The 17,024-nt window shown below is 35.7% G+C and overlaps 1 protein-coding gene across 4 annotated transcripts in view; it reads right to left on the reverse strand.

Annotated features, from left to right (window-relative positions):
- Positions 1 to 17,024, reverse strand: part of LOC132554021 (dipeptidyl peptidase 4-like) — a 224,730-nt gene that overhangs the window by 17,144 nt on the left and 190,562 nt on the right. For all 4 annotated transcript variants that reach the window (XM_060218317.1, XM_060218316.1, XM_060218315.1 and 1 more), the window contains 9 exons: positions 9,871 to 9,966; positions 6,126 to 6,220; positions 5,547 to 5,621; positions 5,323 to 5,375; positions 4,637 to 4,712; positions 4,324 to 4,453; positions 1,839 to 1,999; positions 1,117 to 1,211; positions 181 to 304 (listed from right to left, as the gene is read on the reverse strand). In XM_060218317.1, the coding sequence (XP_060074300.1) occupies positions 181 to 304; positions 1,117 to 1,211; positions 1,839 to 1,999; positions 4,324 to 4,453; positions 4,637 to 4,712; positions 5,323 to 5,375; positions 5,547 to 5,621; positions 6,126 to 6,220; positions 9,871 to 9,966 (905 nt within the window). The remainder of the gene's footprint in view (positions 1 to 180; positions 305 to 1,116; positions 1,212 to 1,838; positions 2,000 to 4,323; positions 4,454 to 4,636; positions 4,713 to 5,322; positions 5,376 to 5,546; positions 5,622 to 6,125; positions 6,221 to 9,870; positions 9,967 to 17,024) is intronic.

Raw genomic sequence — 17,024 nt, forward strand, 5'->3', positions numbered from 1 at the left:
AATCATAATAAAACTACCATTTTAATAGTAAGTAATTGGCAATTATGCTCACATAAATGACATCACAAGACGCACAAGCTGAATGTCATTTATTGTACTAGTAAATCACACTTCTGTCTGGTTACTTAATATAAAGTGACAATCCCATGCTAATCTAAGTGCACATCATTATATACTTACGATGCTGCACCCTCCTGTCTCAGCATTACACACGGTGATAACTGACTTATTCTGGGCGCGATTCAACCAGGCAATCAGCACATAGTTGTCGTCTCTCCATTGGACAAACGTGAAATAGTATTCCCTATTTAAACAGAAATAAACGAGAGCTATTATAATTCTTTTATCATGTACAAGATACCACTTTATATATCAAACTCAGACTCACTAATAAACTAATACCTGCTGTTGATTTGTATCCTGTAAACATATATTTTCAGTGGTAACCGTTTTTTAGCGGTTTTCACACTAAAACTATAGGGCAAAGATATCATTTCACTAATATCAATTTTAAAAACATGATGTTTATATAGGAAATATTGCTGATACCCAAATCCATCAGTGTGCATTATACAAAAAATAAAACTGCTAAAATTTGATTATGCCAAAATTAAACATGTTTACAGTTTTTAAGTAAGATTATCAAGTTAGTTTATAAAATCCTTTCCCTAAGGCGTCACCATGCCTGTCTTTTTTATTTACAAGGAAATAAAACTTAATGATTTATATAAATGACAAAGTTTTCTTTAGATATTTCAATGTCAATTTTTAAAATTTGAATTCTGAATGTTCAACCTTTTTATATTATACAAAACTTTACAAATATTCATCTTTAAAATAATAAAAATAATTTCAGTCTCAAGACAGATAAGTAAAATTAAAGTATCTCTTGTTTACCTACACAAATGGGTATCATGGCATCAGGGCAAATTCAATAATCATTTTTAAAGAGGAAATGGAAAAAGAGAAAAAAATTTACATAAAACTTATCAGAGTTATCAATTGACAAGATAACATTGTTTAAAGCGGTGCTTATTTCAAATTACAAACATATCCCTGAAAAATTGATCACAAATGAATCTGAAAATATTGTAAAATAATTGAGACTTGACATACGCTTTGGCCAGCTCCATTGGAGGATTAACAACTTTTGTTGCCTTGGTTTTGAAGTTGAAGATTTTAAGCTTAAATGTTGGATTTCTGAAACCAGCCTGGAAAAGAAAATAATTTTTTTTTAAGTGTTAATTAAAAATCAAACACTCCTCTAGCTTTTGATTTACTGTAAAATGTGTGTTGGCTATTTCAATTTGCACTATTAAATTAACGACCAGGAAAAGTGTGAAATAAAATCACTAGAAACGCAACCGACTACACAGTATGAAGTGATTTTTCTCTTTCCTCTGCCTTAATGCTATTCAATTAAACTCATCGGCATATCTTTTTTTCTTCCTTACTGTTAAATCTGTGGTTTTTTTTATATAATTGTTATTGAATTCATCAGAAATAGAAATCAGAAGTACACATTAAGACTATATTCTACAATCAACACAGCCTTTACAATGAGTGTAAAAACTTGTCTCAATCTGAAAAAATAAACAGAAACTTCACTTTGCGAATATTTCATTATTTTTTTTCCAATTTTTGAATATTGTACTTATATTATCCTTTTTTTCAAAAATATAGAGATTTTTCTGTCATAAAACACAAAAACGTTTTACAGTATAATTAAAATTCAAATGGCTGAAAAAAATAGTTAATGTTACCATATAATTTTTCAAAAGATGGGCCATAATTGTAAGAGACAATCCGATCATTGAAGAACAATGATGTATACATACCTTTGGGTATGCGATGCGTTTCTGCATCCCGTACGAGTCCTCCATACTTCCATAAAGAGGGTAGTAATACTTTCGAACCTCTGTATCATTGAATGATGCATATAGGAGAAATGAGCCTTCGGGGGACCACCAGAGGGCGTGGTCTGATGCGAGGATTTCCTCTGTAGAATTACAAAATTTGTAGTGATGTGATTGTAATTATAACACATACAATATATATTTATATATAGATAGGTTTAAATTTTGAACTTATTTCACCTGGATTTAAGAATCAAGGGCACTTAGCCACCACCTTGAATGTGGGTTAAGGTTATTCATTTCAACAAACTTTGTAAACCTTCATCCAAGCCAAATATCATCACCCTGGGTGTTCTGGTTATGCAGAGGATGTTTGAAGTAACAAGTGACATGTCATGATCATTTCATGAAAGTTTTGGCTCAATCACACTGGTGGAACTTGAGAAGAAGTCAAAATGTGTTTTCAAGATGGCGGCCATCTTGGATTTTGGACCAACCCAAAATTAACAAACTTTGGTCAGGACCATGTCACGATCATTTCAGGTAAGTTTCAGCTCAATGTCACAGGTAGAACTTGAGAAGAAGTTGAAAATATGTTCAATGTATTTTCAAAATGGCAGCCATGTTGGATTTGGACTGACCCGAAATGAATAGATTTTGGTCAGTGCCATGTCATGATCATTTCATGAAAGTTTTGGCTCAATCGCACTGGTGGAACTTGAGAAGAAGTCGAAAATGTGTTTTCAAGATGGAGGCCATCTTGGATTTTGGACCAACCCGAAATTAACAAACTTTGGTAAGGACCATGTCACGATCATTTCAGGTAAGTTTCAGCTCAATGTCACAGGTAGAACTTGAGAAGAAGTTGAAAATGTGTTTTCAATGTATTATCAAAATGGCGGCCATGACGGCTATGTTGGATTTTGGACTGACCCGAAATTAACAAACTTTGGTCAGTGCTATGTCATGATCATTTCATGCTAGTTTTGGCTCAATCACACTGGTGGAAATTTGAGAATTCTAAAATGTTTTTTCAAGATGACCCTTCAGGTCAGATGACCTAAAAATTAAATTATAGAATCAGCAATTGCAGATTTGTAAAATAAGATAATATGTATATATTTTTTATATATGAAAGAATAATTTTGCTTTAATTTATACATACAAAAATGGTTGTTGATATAATCGTTGTTTTAATACCCCGTTGAGACATTTCAAAGTTGCCAATAATATGAAGGGTAGAAGACAGAGTTAATTCCCAACAGTAAAATAAAGCATTTTTCTATGTTATATGTGAGAACATGACACCTTTGATTGTCTTTTTTACTAAACAGTGTCCGAGATGAAATCAAGTAAATATTCTTCCACAAATCATAAAGATTCCTAAAGTGGGGACCATTAAGCACACATACCACTGTCATTGATTTTCTTCAGAGGTTTTTAAGAGCTTTATACCAGACTGAATTCCCGAAAGTGGTCAAAGTCAATATCTGGATGATCCATAAAGTGCATGCTAATAGTTGACTGACACGAAATCACCAAATTATCACACGCTTGTGTCTAAAGGAGTAGGTAAGTTCTCACTGAGTTCTCTCAAGTGTGTGTGGCTGGTGTCTGAGGACAGAGGACAGAAGGAGAATGGAGTAAGGAGTCTTGACAGGGAAAAACTGAAGGGAAAAATAATCTAAATGAAGGGAAGGAAGGATGGAAAAAGAGAAAGAATGGAGGAAAAAATAGGATAGGACTGTAGGAAGGAAGGAAGGAAGGATGGAAGGAAGGAAGGAAGGATGGAAAAAGTTAAGGAATGGAGGAAAAAATAGGATAGGAGGGAGGGAGGGAGGGAGGGAGGGAGGGAGGGAAGGAAGGAAGGAAGGAGGGAAGGAAGGAAGGAAGGAAGGAAGGAAGGAGGGAAGGAAGGAAGGAAGGAAGGAAGGAAGGAAGGAAGGAAGGAGGAAGGGAGGGAAGGAAGGAAGGAAGGAAAAAGTTAAGGAATGGATGAAAAAATAGGATAGGAGGGAGGGAGGGAGGGAAGGAAGGAAGGAAGGAAGGAAGGAAGGAAAGAGAAGTAAGGAAGGAGGGAAGGAAGCAAGGAAGGAAGGAAGGAAGTAATAAAGGAAGGATGGAAGGAAGGAAGGAAGGAAGGAAGGAAGGAAGGAAGGATGGAAAAAGTTAAGGAATGGAGGAAAAAATAGGATAGGAGGGAGGGAGGGAGGGAAGGAAGGAAGGAAGGAAGGAAAGAGAAGTAAGGAAGGAGGGAAGGAAGCAAGGAAGGAAGGAAGGAAGTAAGGAAGGAAGGAAGGAAGGAAGAAAGGAGGAAGGGAGGGAAGGAAGGGAGAAAAAATTCGAGAAGAGAAAGGATAGACAAGGAAAATAGAGGAAAAGGAAAGAATGATTGAAGGGAAAAATACAAGGAAAGAGAAGAAGGACTGAAGGGGTGGAAAAATATACATGGATTCAGGTTCTGTACCTTCATACACCCAGTCTGGGATTCCATTAAAGATTTCCTCATGGTAGCCATCTGTGGTGATCTGCATGGGTGCTACATCATTCTCAGTAACGTCTGATTTGTAAAAGATGTTATTGTCCTGTACAAACACCTACAAATGCAAATATTTTATTTTTAGTTTTAAAACCAGAGAAATAATCCATGAGAACACATCATCAAAGAAGGATGGTACACTTCAAATCACAAAATTAATACTGACTTGTATTACAATGTAATCCTAGGAGATAAAATATATATACATCAAGTTCATAATCTATTAAAACGAGGTACTTGCCACTGCATGACCAGTTGGGGCCCATCCCACATACTGAAAAATCTGGCCCATGGAGGTTTCAAGGACTCGTTGTTTCCTGGAAATCATAACCACAAGATTTATGTAAGATATCTACATTCTGCCTTTTTTCCCTAGATGGCTATAATTTTCTAGCTTTCACAGAAAATCTAGAAAAAAAAGGATTCATCAAACACATGAAATTTTTTAAAGATTTGCTGATACTTTAAAACAAAAAATATAAAATCTTCATCAAAGTCATGAGATAGAATTCTATTTCCATTTTCAGGATATCAATTCTTTGCAATTTCAATCTATCCTACAAAATAACGACAAATACAGTCCTTAAAAAATTACATTACAGTATGTTAATGATTCTCTTATGTCAAAGTTGTACAAAATTAAATATTCATACTTTTTTTTTTAAATTGTGAAATCTCCCTTACTACAGGAAGACAATACTTCAGAATATGCCATCAATTTAAATTTCATATTAGCATTTCACATGCTGTATGCCTTGTTCATCTGGCACTAAATAGGCCCCTGATAGATAATAAGCCCATTTGTTAACCTACAATAAGCACAATATTTCTTTACTTTAAGACAAAGAATTCGACCTTGGCCTTATTTCAGGAAATATATACCAGGATAATTGTATTTATTTTACTTCAAAAAAGATATGATCTTACTTTCTCTGAATATCATAGTAGCTGTAATTGGCCAGTTTAGAGTGTCTGTATATCTGTAAAAAAAGAATGGAATACAATTCATACAGTTGTACCTATCTACAGAAGCCACTCAAAGACAAAGAGAAAAGTGGCCTTTATACAAAGGTGGTCTTTATAAAGAGGTACAATTACATGTATAATGAGAAAAGTTATCAAGCACATTTTATTAAAAAAAAGAGACTTACTGGGTGCTCATCAAACATCAGCAAGACATACTTCTGGTCAGGAGACACCTGGAAGGAGTGGGTGTTGAGCTCCCTCTGTTGAAGGTCAAGTGTTCAAAGGTCAGATGCAAGGTCAATACTATTTATAGTTTCATTGGACAAAAATGCCAAAAAAAAAAACCAAATGATTTTACATGATATGTCAGTATAGAGTTTTCCACTGTAAATATTAATAATTCATTTTTGAGAATATATAGGACTTTACCTACAAATATATCTTCTCAATTTTGAGTTCTAAAAGACGTAAACTTTTTTATTTCATCCAATTCTACAAATATTAACACATGCCAATTTTTTTATAAAACAATTTGCCTTCTACTGCTCAATCATGTAGTTTTTTTTTGTGTGGCTTCAATTTTGTAGTGTTCCAAATTTCTTTCGTAGTTCCTGATCACAAAATTCAGTAATACTATCTTTTATGGTAATTTTTTTTTCCGTTTATGAAAAATAAATACCCATGAAAATTAATGCTTTGACAGTATGTCACAATGACCTGCTATCAATGAACTTATCTTACTGTTATTCCAACAGGAAACTTACGAATGTTGTATTATCCATGAGGACTGAAGAGGAATTGTCAGAACACCGGTAAATGACCACGGCGCCATCATCATTCCGATACAGAAACTGGTCATCTGAAACACATAATTTCAAACTTGTAAGTCATATGAACATCCAGTATAAACTATGTTCTGATAATTAAGCTGTCCATCTTTATCTATATCTGGCTTTTCACGTTCTGCATTCAGTGAGTGTTAAATAATACATTGGTATATTAGTATATCTCATATACAAGAACTCCAAAACCACAACTTATTAAGACGGAATTAAATTGGGTTCATATTGCAGGGAAATATACATGAACATAATACTAACAAGTGATTGACATCTTTTAATATAAATTTAGAATTCGGTACATAAAAGCCTGTTAATGAATTAAATTACATCATACAGCTGCTTAATCTGGGGCTTGTCCAGAAGTACTTTATAAAGACCTAAATTTTGAAACCTATGAGGCGACCGAGGAAAATCAAAATAATCGAAACAAATCTGCCAAAATGTATCGATGAGGAGCTGCAAAAGTCCTATAATCCAATAAATTTCCAATTATTATATATCTCATAATCACAAGCACATATGTATATTCTGAACTGTGCAACTATATTTAAATGTCAGGGAAGGAGGGGAGAAAGTGTTGGCTTTTTGGTTCAAAGGAAGAAGACTTTTTTTTTTTATATTAGAATTTCTCCACATCATAATTGGGATCAGGTACTAGAGTATCATTATAAAAACATTTACTGTCATATTTCAATTAGAACTTAGATTAGTTTGCAATTTACTAAGTTTTTACGGTATATTTTTTCCATGCTTAAAACACCATTGAATAAAACGTAAAATAAAATGAAAACTGATAATTCATTTGAAAAAAAGGTATCGCACGAAAACCCTGTAAGATGATGAGCAACAAACATGGACGTGTTTTTAACGCAATATATCATCTACCAAGTTTATGAGAAAGTCAATCACTCTTAAGCTGTTACCGATGTCTATATATGTATGTAGTAAATTCTTCAGACCAAAATTACGAGTAAAAAACCGTAAGACATTACTCGTGCCTCACACTTATAATCAATAAAGCAGTCTAAAAATAAACTAAGTTCCCTGTTGCGGGAGAAATGAAACAAATGACAAATATTACCACATTTCTTCCAACAGATCAAAGCTATAAAAGGAATATGTTTTTAGTTCCTGAAAATTATTACGATAATATATTTTTTACAAAATTATAAAATCGTCCTTTCTGTGTCCTTTCTTTGAGTTTTCCTGGTTTTTTTAACAAACCACTTATCTGATCTGCTGTATATACATTATCTTATATGATTGCTGTTCTAAATCAACGGCAAATCACAAACAGCTTAATTTTTTTTTGAAAAACATTTAAATACATAAAAATTTAAACTATAGCTATCGTCCAGGGGCCAATCCTACTACCAACAAAGTTATTTGTAAAATGGTATTTAATTTTGGTGATAGAAATAATCCATCCATTAGTTTAGGAGTAGCTGTTACATTGTTGAGTTCCTGAAACGGCATAAGTTTCCGAAATCAATCTGATAAAGATTACAAAGCATTTGCAATGTATAATGATTATTGCCAGCTAGTATCATTGAAATCAAGTTTTCGATTTAGGAGGAGTAGTATGTAAATTGTTGCGTCTATAGACGGATGGATGGACACATTACAAGTACTCATTCTGTCCCGAGGATTGCTGGATACCATAGCTATGATTGTGACCACTTTCTCAGCTTTTACGCTTCAGTGATCAACTATATCCCGGTGGGTGCTACTCGGAAGCCAAAACATACTATTAAAGTCTTACGACTGTAACCATGGTAACGTTAATGAGACTACACAGCTACTAGTTTATACGTAATTAAGCGTATTAGACGTCCAAGATTTTCCGATACTTTGTTGTTAGTAGACAGTCTCTCAGGACATACAAGGAAAAGTTCATTACAGAATACAGTATGTTCTCAAACACAACCATTGACCTATAAATCGAATGAAAGAATGTAGGCCAGAGCTAATTTTGATAACCATTGTGGTGAGTCAAAAGCAAGCCTAATTTAAATATTCATTTGCTCATTGTATTTCTAGCTTCATTGTTTCTCTGGAGTCGTTCAGACTGGTTAACTCTCACAGATCAGGAGTTGTTCAGACTGGTTAACTCTCACAGATCAGGAGTTGTTCAGACTGGTTAACTCTCACAGATCAGGAGTTGTTCAGACTGGTTAACTCTCACAGATCAGGAGTCGTTCAGACTGGTTAACTCTCACAGATCAGGAGTCGTTTAGACTGGTTATGTCTCACAGATCAGGAGTCGTTCAGACTGGTTATGTCTCACAGATCAGGAGTCGTTCAGACTGGTTAAGTCTCACAGATCAGGAGTCGTTCAGACTGGTAAACTCTCACAGATCAGGAGTTGTTCAGACTGGTTAACTCTCACAGATCAGGAGTTGTTCAGACAGGCTAGCACATGGATCTGAAGTTGTTCAGACTAACTAGTACACAGATCTGTAGTTGTTCAGACTAACTAGCACACAGATCTGGAGTTGTTCAGACCAACTAGCTCACAGATCTGTAGTTGTTCAGACTAACTAGCTCACAGATCTGGAGTTGTTCAGACTAACTAGCTCACAGATCTGGAGTTGTTCAGACTAACTAGCTCACAGATCTGGAGTTGTTCAGACTAACTAGCTCACAGATCTGGAGTTGTTCAGACTAACTAGCTCACAGATCTGGAGTTGTTCAGACTAACTAGATCACAGATCTGTAGTTGTTCAGACAGACTAGCACACAGATCTGTAGTTGTTCAGACAGGATAGCACACATACTGTAGTTGTTCAGACAGGCTAACACACAGATCTGTAGTTGTTCAGACTAACTAGCTCACAGATCTGGCGTTGTTCAGACTAACTAGCTCACAGATCTGGAGTTGTTCAGACTAACTAGCTCACAGATCTGGAGTTGTTCAGACTAACTAGCTCACAGATCTGTAGTTGTTCAGACAGACTAGCACACAGATCTGTAGTTGTTCAGACAGACTAGCACACAGATCTGTAGTTGTTCAGACAGGATAGCACACAGATATGTAGTTGTTCAGACAGGCTAACACACATATCTGTAGTTGTTCAGACAGGCTAGCACACAGATCTGTAGTTGTTCAGACAGGCTAACACACAGATCTGTAGTTGTTCAGACAGGCTAGCACACAGATCTGTAGTTATTCAGACAGACTAGCACACAGATCTGTAGTTGTTCAGACAGGATAGCACACAGATCTGTAGTTGTTCAGACAGACTAGCACACAGATCTGTAGTTGTTCAGACAGGCTAACACACAGATCTGTAGTTGTTCAGACAGGCTAGCACACAGATGTGTAGCTGTTCAGACAGGCTAGCACACAGATCTGTAGTTGTTCAGACAGGCTAACACACAGATCTGTAGTTGTTCAGACAGGCTAGCACACAGATCTGTAGTTGTTCAGACAGGCTAGCACACAGATCTGTAGTTGTTCAGACAGGCTAGCACAAAGATGTGTAGTTGTTCAGAGTAACTAGTGCACAGATCTGTAGTTGATAGCTGACAAGAGACAAGCTTTACTTACTACCCAGGCCTAGTTCACATCTCTGAGATAGCCTGCTCAGAGTCTGGGTGAAACCATATTCTACCAAAGTTGACACAATAACCTGATACAGATATCAGATAATAGCTGTTTTCTTACCTTCAATCCAGACTGGGTGAAATGATTTTGGTTTTAACTCCCCTGTTAGGAAATCTTCAAAACTGAATTTTTCTCTTGTATCTTCTTTTGGTTTAGCTGTAATATAATAAAATTAGTTTTAAAAAACAAGCATATCATCTTTTCTAAGAAAATTTGATTTATTTTTTATTTTTCAAAACGGTAATTTTCTTCGATGAATACGACATGAGAAAAGCTGGGTGTTTTGTAGGATAAATATTGTGTAAACATGACCACATGGAATGACTGACATTCTGGTGTAGTCCTGATACACATAGCACATGCCAAGACAAACTGCTGGTGTCTGGTGATACATCTTTCAGTATATTGGCTAATGCCATTTATCACACAATTGTCATTCCATGTACTGTAAGATTCAGACACAGAGATCACTTAATAGGGTCAGAGCTGAAGGAAAATTTCCCCTCCCCAAGTCATTAACGAGTGACAATATGGTTAACCAAAATGACCAGTTATTCCTCCTGATCTAACAAACTTTGACTAATCCTTACAAAGCCTGTATTCATATTTTCAGGTCCGTCCAAATTTATGCTTGAAATGTTGTCTCGAATTTTCTTGAAACCGTTTTCTTAAATACAAACACACCAAAAATTACATGCTACCATCTTTGTCCTGCTTTTCAGCCCAGGATGTCAAAAATAAAAAAAAAAAAAATTACCACTCTATTTTTTCGGCAATAAACCCATGCGGGGTGCCAAAACATAAATGACGTCAAACTCACTCACTGAAAAGTCTTACGCGATTTTGATACAGCATGTGTGCATTTTTACATAAACTGCCATAGATATGGATAAGCTTTATCAGGCATTATCTACCAATAATTATGGTGTCAAGAATTGCAAACAAGAAAATACACATATCACATATTTTATAGGTTGACTTGCTGATAAAATGTATATTTTTTCCCCAATGAGAAATAAAATTCTACATCATAAAAATAAAAGACAAATAACTTTCTAAGGGAAATAACTCTACGCTGACAAAAAAATCCTTTCCTATCTTACACATAAGGAATCAATGAAAATGAGAAATAATGGCTGAAGTGGATTTTTCCTTGTAAAACATTGTGTCCCCTAATCACCTCCAGCTATGGATGAAAGAGTTTCGTGATATGATCTACATACAAGTAATTTTACGCACATTAAAGATAATAACCTTGTAATCCTAAAGTCACTTTAAGCAAAATAAACATCATAACACTTTGTTTGAACAACAAAATGAACTGAGATATTACAACTGAAAGGTCATATAAAATGAAATATTGTAATGAGTTTCTTGAGTTCATAAAAGGTTATAATGAAGTTACAAAAATCTTTTCTTGAGTTCATAACAAAAAAGATCACAAATTTTATCATCCTTCACAAATTAGTTAAGAGAAAATAAATTGTTTGTTTTCTCCTAGTGAGCAACATGGAAACTAATATGCTAAGGGGAGGTAACTGTAAGTCTATAACTTGTAATTGATTCCCATGTGAAATGTATAATACTGAAATTGATTGTTCTGGGAACTGAGTGTGTTGGTTTCCTTATGATATTGATTGTACATGTAACTTACCCCATTAACAAAGACAAGTTTGTTTACTGTAACGGTAAACAAACAACAAGAAAAGTACACAATCAATTTAGTCAAACAGATATTCAATTGTTGACAAGCTGTTCTTTGTTACTTGATATTTCTAATTTCAAAGACAATAAAATTCTTACATCAATTTCTTGAAGTTTATATTGCACATGTTGAATAAATTTAAATATAATTTCAATGAAATTAGAATTTTTATTATTTCGTTTCATGGACATCATTGATGTCAGATTAATTTTTATTTTGGGACCAGAAACTACTCAACTGAAAATAATGCTGAGCTTTCAATCTATTTCAGGATAAAAGTTAGAATAAAATTTGTCAGACAACATTGTTCAGATCTAAAGTGTAATGATAATATCTCTATGATTCAAGACTTGTATATTTAGGAGTGCAGTAAACTGTTATCTGCCATTATAAACTCAAGTGATATCGTGAATCAATTTGTTTGTAGCATTTAATCTGTTTCTACGTTACCAAAATAACAATGTAAAAGCCTTTGTTTGTATTGAGTATATAGGCGTATATATATGTAGTATAACTATCATTATATAATAAACTACCACGGTTTTATCATAAAAGATCTGGACAATTTCTGCCTTGTAATTCACTTGGAATAAATGTAATTACGCATAGGTAGCATACACCCTTAAGTTAGGACATTATTCACAACAAAATCGTAAGTATATAAGGCATGTCTACATTTTATGACAAGAAGTACAGTATTATGAACTGCTAGACATTCTCAAACGATCAGACTTTTCATTCTGTTAAAAGGAAACGTTTGTACTCAATTTGTACAAAGTGCTATTAGCAATCTTCCACAAATCACCTTCCTTTCACTATAAAATTAAATCATCATTTATTTAATGACAAAATTTCCATTTTCTATGCATTTATAAACACCTGGTGGTCGTTAGAAAGCTAAAATTAAATTGAAAATTTCTTCTGCTGCGAGATTTAAGTATGAAGCGATGATATATTGCAGAAATACTGCTGAGCTGAACTTTCATGCCAGACCTTCTCCAGAGTAGATCAATCGAGATTGTCTGCATTTGCTACAGGTAAGTTTAAACCCACACAAAGTGTTGACAGATGATGGGGCAGTTCTAACATTTGTCGATATACCCCGGTAGTTGAAAATCCTTGAAGCACTAAAGTTTTTATCATGCTATGAAATTGATTCAGGATAGAGAATAGATGGGACACGATTGGATCGACATGGGTAACGTTGCATGCTTCCATGCCGAGGTATGGAAAATATGAAAGTAAATTTGTTTTGAAAGTAGAACGTAATGCAGACTATATTGAAACACAAACCAGGATCCATGACATGTACAAACCAAGAATCTTATTTTCTATCTCTAAATAGCGATACCAAATATTATGAGCTATTGGGTAAAGAATTCGCTAATCACAACTAGGTCTGTTTCTTCCTTTTTCTCTTGACAGGAAGACTGTTCCATTTTAACACAAGTTTATACAAATAACACCAACGCTCAAGTAAGGCACAATTTTTTTGTATTGTAAAAAATTATCTCTTATAACAACACAATCAATAACGGATACCAGACTTACATTATAAACTTTGGCAATCTTAGGGGCTACTCTGCATGTTTATTTCTAGAGACATTTAAAATGACTGAAAAATCCTGATCAACATAGATACTGAGTGAGCCCAGCATGTTGTGGCTGTGTACCTGTGGCCAGGTGAGGCCACCAGGTATATGCCACTTAAATGAAATGTCAGATAAACCATCAGGTTAATATTGAATACTAAATACATTAAGTAAATTGAGATTCATAACTGTAATGACTATATCGGAATTGGGGTAGAAAATTCAAATATGCTGAATTGATAAGGCCAAAATCGATTCGAATAGAAACCATTGTGACTATTGCAAGAGAGCCCCCAAGAAAGATATAGGTACGGGTAAAGAATTCACTAATCCCAACTAGGTCTGTTTCTTCCTCGTTTTCTTGACAGGAAGACTATTCCATTTTAACACAAGTTCAAAATTCAAACAAGACATTCAAAGTGTAATAACACTTGTAAAAGTAGAGGATATTGAATCGTAAACATGGCCACAACTTAAGGAATATGTCTCTCCATTATCTTGAGGCCTGTAAATCCATTTATCAACTTCTCTACCACAATCAATGTCCATTTCTCGTGTGTCTTAATGGATGGTCACTCTGGGCCTGACCACTGTAACACTTAATTCATCACTCATCATATACTCTTAGCCACTGGTCATTGCCTGGTCTTTCCCAGCCCCCTTACGATATAGTGGTCATATTGTAAGGATGGTTCTATGAAAGGGAAAGAGATACTTCAGGTTGCCTTGGTCACACCATTGTACCTGCAGATACACATTCTTTATGAATAGACGTAAATCTTCTCCTTTGATTAGTGAATAGTTCATATTTCTATAAAGTTCAGCTCAATCAATTCAAATTTATGTACTTCAGTTTTAAGTGACCTCATTTTCAGTCATGTCCACATAGGTGAGGAAGCAGGCCACAGTTTTGTCCCAAGGCCACTACAAACCAAGGTCATTAAAACACACTTTGTGCTCAATGCTTGTCTTTCAGCAATATATGGAATGCACAAAGACTATAGTATATCCCTTTGTTTGTTCATGTGTCTGTGTGGGGTGTTATGCTGCAGTGTTCAGGTCATGACATGTCAGTCTGTCAGCACTATAAAAGTGTCAATCAGTGTCTGCATCATCTATCATTCAAGTCACATCTACTGATACATTATGTATTGGAACTTTCTCAGCATTATATTGTTCCAAGTTGTTGTATGGTTACCTATTCTCAACAAGCCCCACCATATCAAGATCCTTCTCCCTTGAATGGATCCCCTAATCAAGCCCCACCATATCAAGATCCTTCTCCCTTGAACGGACCCCCTAATCAAGCCCCACCATATCAAGATCCTTCTCCCTTGGACCCCCTAATCAAGCCCTACCTTATCAAGATCCTTCTCCCTTGAATGAAACCCCTCAACAAAACCTACCTCAATATTATCCCTTTCCATTCTCCCCAAAGTAGACCAATCAACAAGACCTACCTCATTCATAATGATCCCTTTCCCATCATCCCTAGGTCGACCAATGAACAAGACCTACCTCTTTCATAATGATCCCTTTCCCATCATCCCTAGGTCCACCCATCAATGAGACCTACCTCATTCATAAAGATCCCTTTACCGTAACCCTAGGTCCACCCTTCAATGAAACCTACCTCATTCATAATGATCCCTTTCCCATCATCCCTAGGTTGACCAATAAATGAGACCTACCTTATTCATAAAAGTCCCTTTCCCATAACCCTAGGACGACCCATCAATGATACCTACCTCATTCATAATGATTCATTTCCCTTCTTAATTAAGAACCCACTCCTTTCTTCACTCAGTAGATTCTCTTCCCTCAGTGAATCCCTACAATAAGCTCTTCCTCATTAAAATCCTAATTCCTTCTCCCCAGAGTGGACCCCTCAACAAGCCCTTCCTCATTAAGATCCAATTTCCTTCTCCCCAGAGTGGACCCCTCAACAAGCCCTTCCTCATTAAGATTCAATTTCCTTCACCCCACAATATACCTCTCAACAAGCCCTTCCTCATTAAGATTCAATTCCTCTTCTTCCCACAATATACCCCTCAACAAGCCCTTCCTTATTAAGATCCAATTTCCTTCTTCCCACAGTGAACCCCTCAACAAGCCCTTCCTCATTAAGATTCAATTCCCCTTCTGCCCACAGTGAACCCCTCAACAAGCCCTTCCTCATTAAGATTCAATTCCCCTTCTGCCCACAGTGAACCCCTCAACAAGCCCTTCCTCATTAAGATCCAATGTCCTTCTCCCAACAGCAGACCCCTCAACAAGCCCTTCCTCATTAAGATCCAATGTCCTTCTCCCTACAGTGGACCCCTCAACAAGCTTTTCCTCAGTAAGATCCAATTTCCATCTCCCCACAGTTGAACTCCTCAACAAGCCCTTCGTCATTAAGATCCAATGTCCTTCTCCCTACAGTGGACCCCTCAACAAGCTTTTCCTCAGTAAGATCCAATTTCCATCACCCCACAGTTGAACTCCTCAACAAGCCCTTCGTCATTAAGATCCAATGTCCTTCTCCCAACAGTAGACCCCTCAACAAGCCCTTCCTCATTAAGATCAATTCCCTTCTCCCCACAGTTGACCCATTGACAAGCCAAATTTGCATTAAATATTCCCAATCAATGTCCGAGAACACAAAAAATAAACTCCAATAGATTTTTATCAACAAAAGTATATTCAATTCCCTCTTGCATCATATACAGCAAATTATTCAGCCACAGTAGTGCTAAATACGCGCAGGTTATTTCATCATGTACTGTTCAAATTTAGATATGAAACATGTATATCTACAATCAACAACCTCATCAACTTGTTCTAAATCTGTCTTTCCCTCGATCAATCATGTCCGCTCCAGTCAATTTATTAAAAGTCATTCCCTGTTGATCGACATTTTGTGTGATGACCACAACATCTAAATAACTGACCGATGGTCTCAATAGACTACCATTCAGACTGCATTGTCCATAGCACAACTCAATACTTGTCTGTTTCTTTTCTATTCCCTACTGCTTTTATCCTCTAATGACTTTGGCCATTCTTGACCTTCCTATCAATAAATGTCCAGCTTCGTTATTGACCATTTCTGGCCACTGATCCTTATTCAGTCCATATTCAATTGCGGCCAAATTTCCATCACCTCAATGCAGGACAATAATCAACAAGCTGGTCCTATAAGAAGGGGAGATAATTTTATCTTAGATCAATTCTGAAACTCTCACCAACTGCTGTGAACCTGAACTGACAGAGGCATTACGCTGTGCACAGATAGTCAGAGCAATGTAATTTCAATACTCCATACCACAATCCAGAATAAGTAGATTTTATGTCAGGGGGTGTAACTTTACTACGTCCCTCACACCCAGATCTTATGGATTTTGTGTCAAGGCAAATTACAGTTTTTTCAATAGTATCGATTAAAAATATCTATCCTCGATAAAAGTCAAGGCTATTAAAGCCTTGTTGGAACCAGGTTTCTCTCCTTTTCTGTCTTTATGGGCAACCATGGTATTGAAATGTAAAGAAAACCACAAATCAAGAAAAGGCATAAACATTGAATCAATGTCAAAATTTCACTAACATTAGATTTTGAGTTGGTAATATCATGGTAATCTGAAAATCAGAGAATGGTTGTATCAGCTTAAACTGCAAGTAAAACTATGAGGTGGCTGGTTTAGTTTGGTAGTCAGAGGGTTGGGGTTTACGGTAGTAACGAAATCATTACAAAAGACTTAATTCAACTACAAGTTATTTTAATACAGATTTCTCTACACCCAAACTAACATAAGAAATCCATTTCATATTTAGGCCAACAGATGATTTCCACTTTCCTGGCCAAAACTGTCCACTATTCAGTAGAAAATGGCATTAGCCCTCTTCTCAATACATCTCCTTCCCAACTAGGTCATGTT

The sequence above is a fragment of the Ylistrum balloti genome, unplaced genomic scaffold (genome assembly GCF_031769215.1).
Source record: "Ylistrum balloti isolate Yb309-2 unplaced genomic scaffold, AGI_CSIRO_Ybal_v1 Utg370370, whole genome shotgun sequence".
Classification (NCBI taxonomy): Eukaryota; Metazoa; Mollusca; class Bivalvia; order Pectinida; family Pectinidae; genus Ylistrum; species Ylistrum balloti.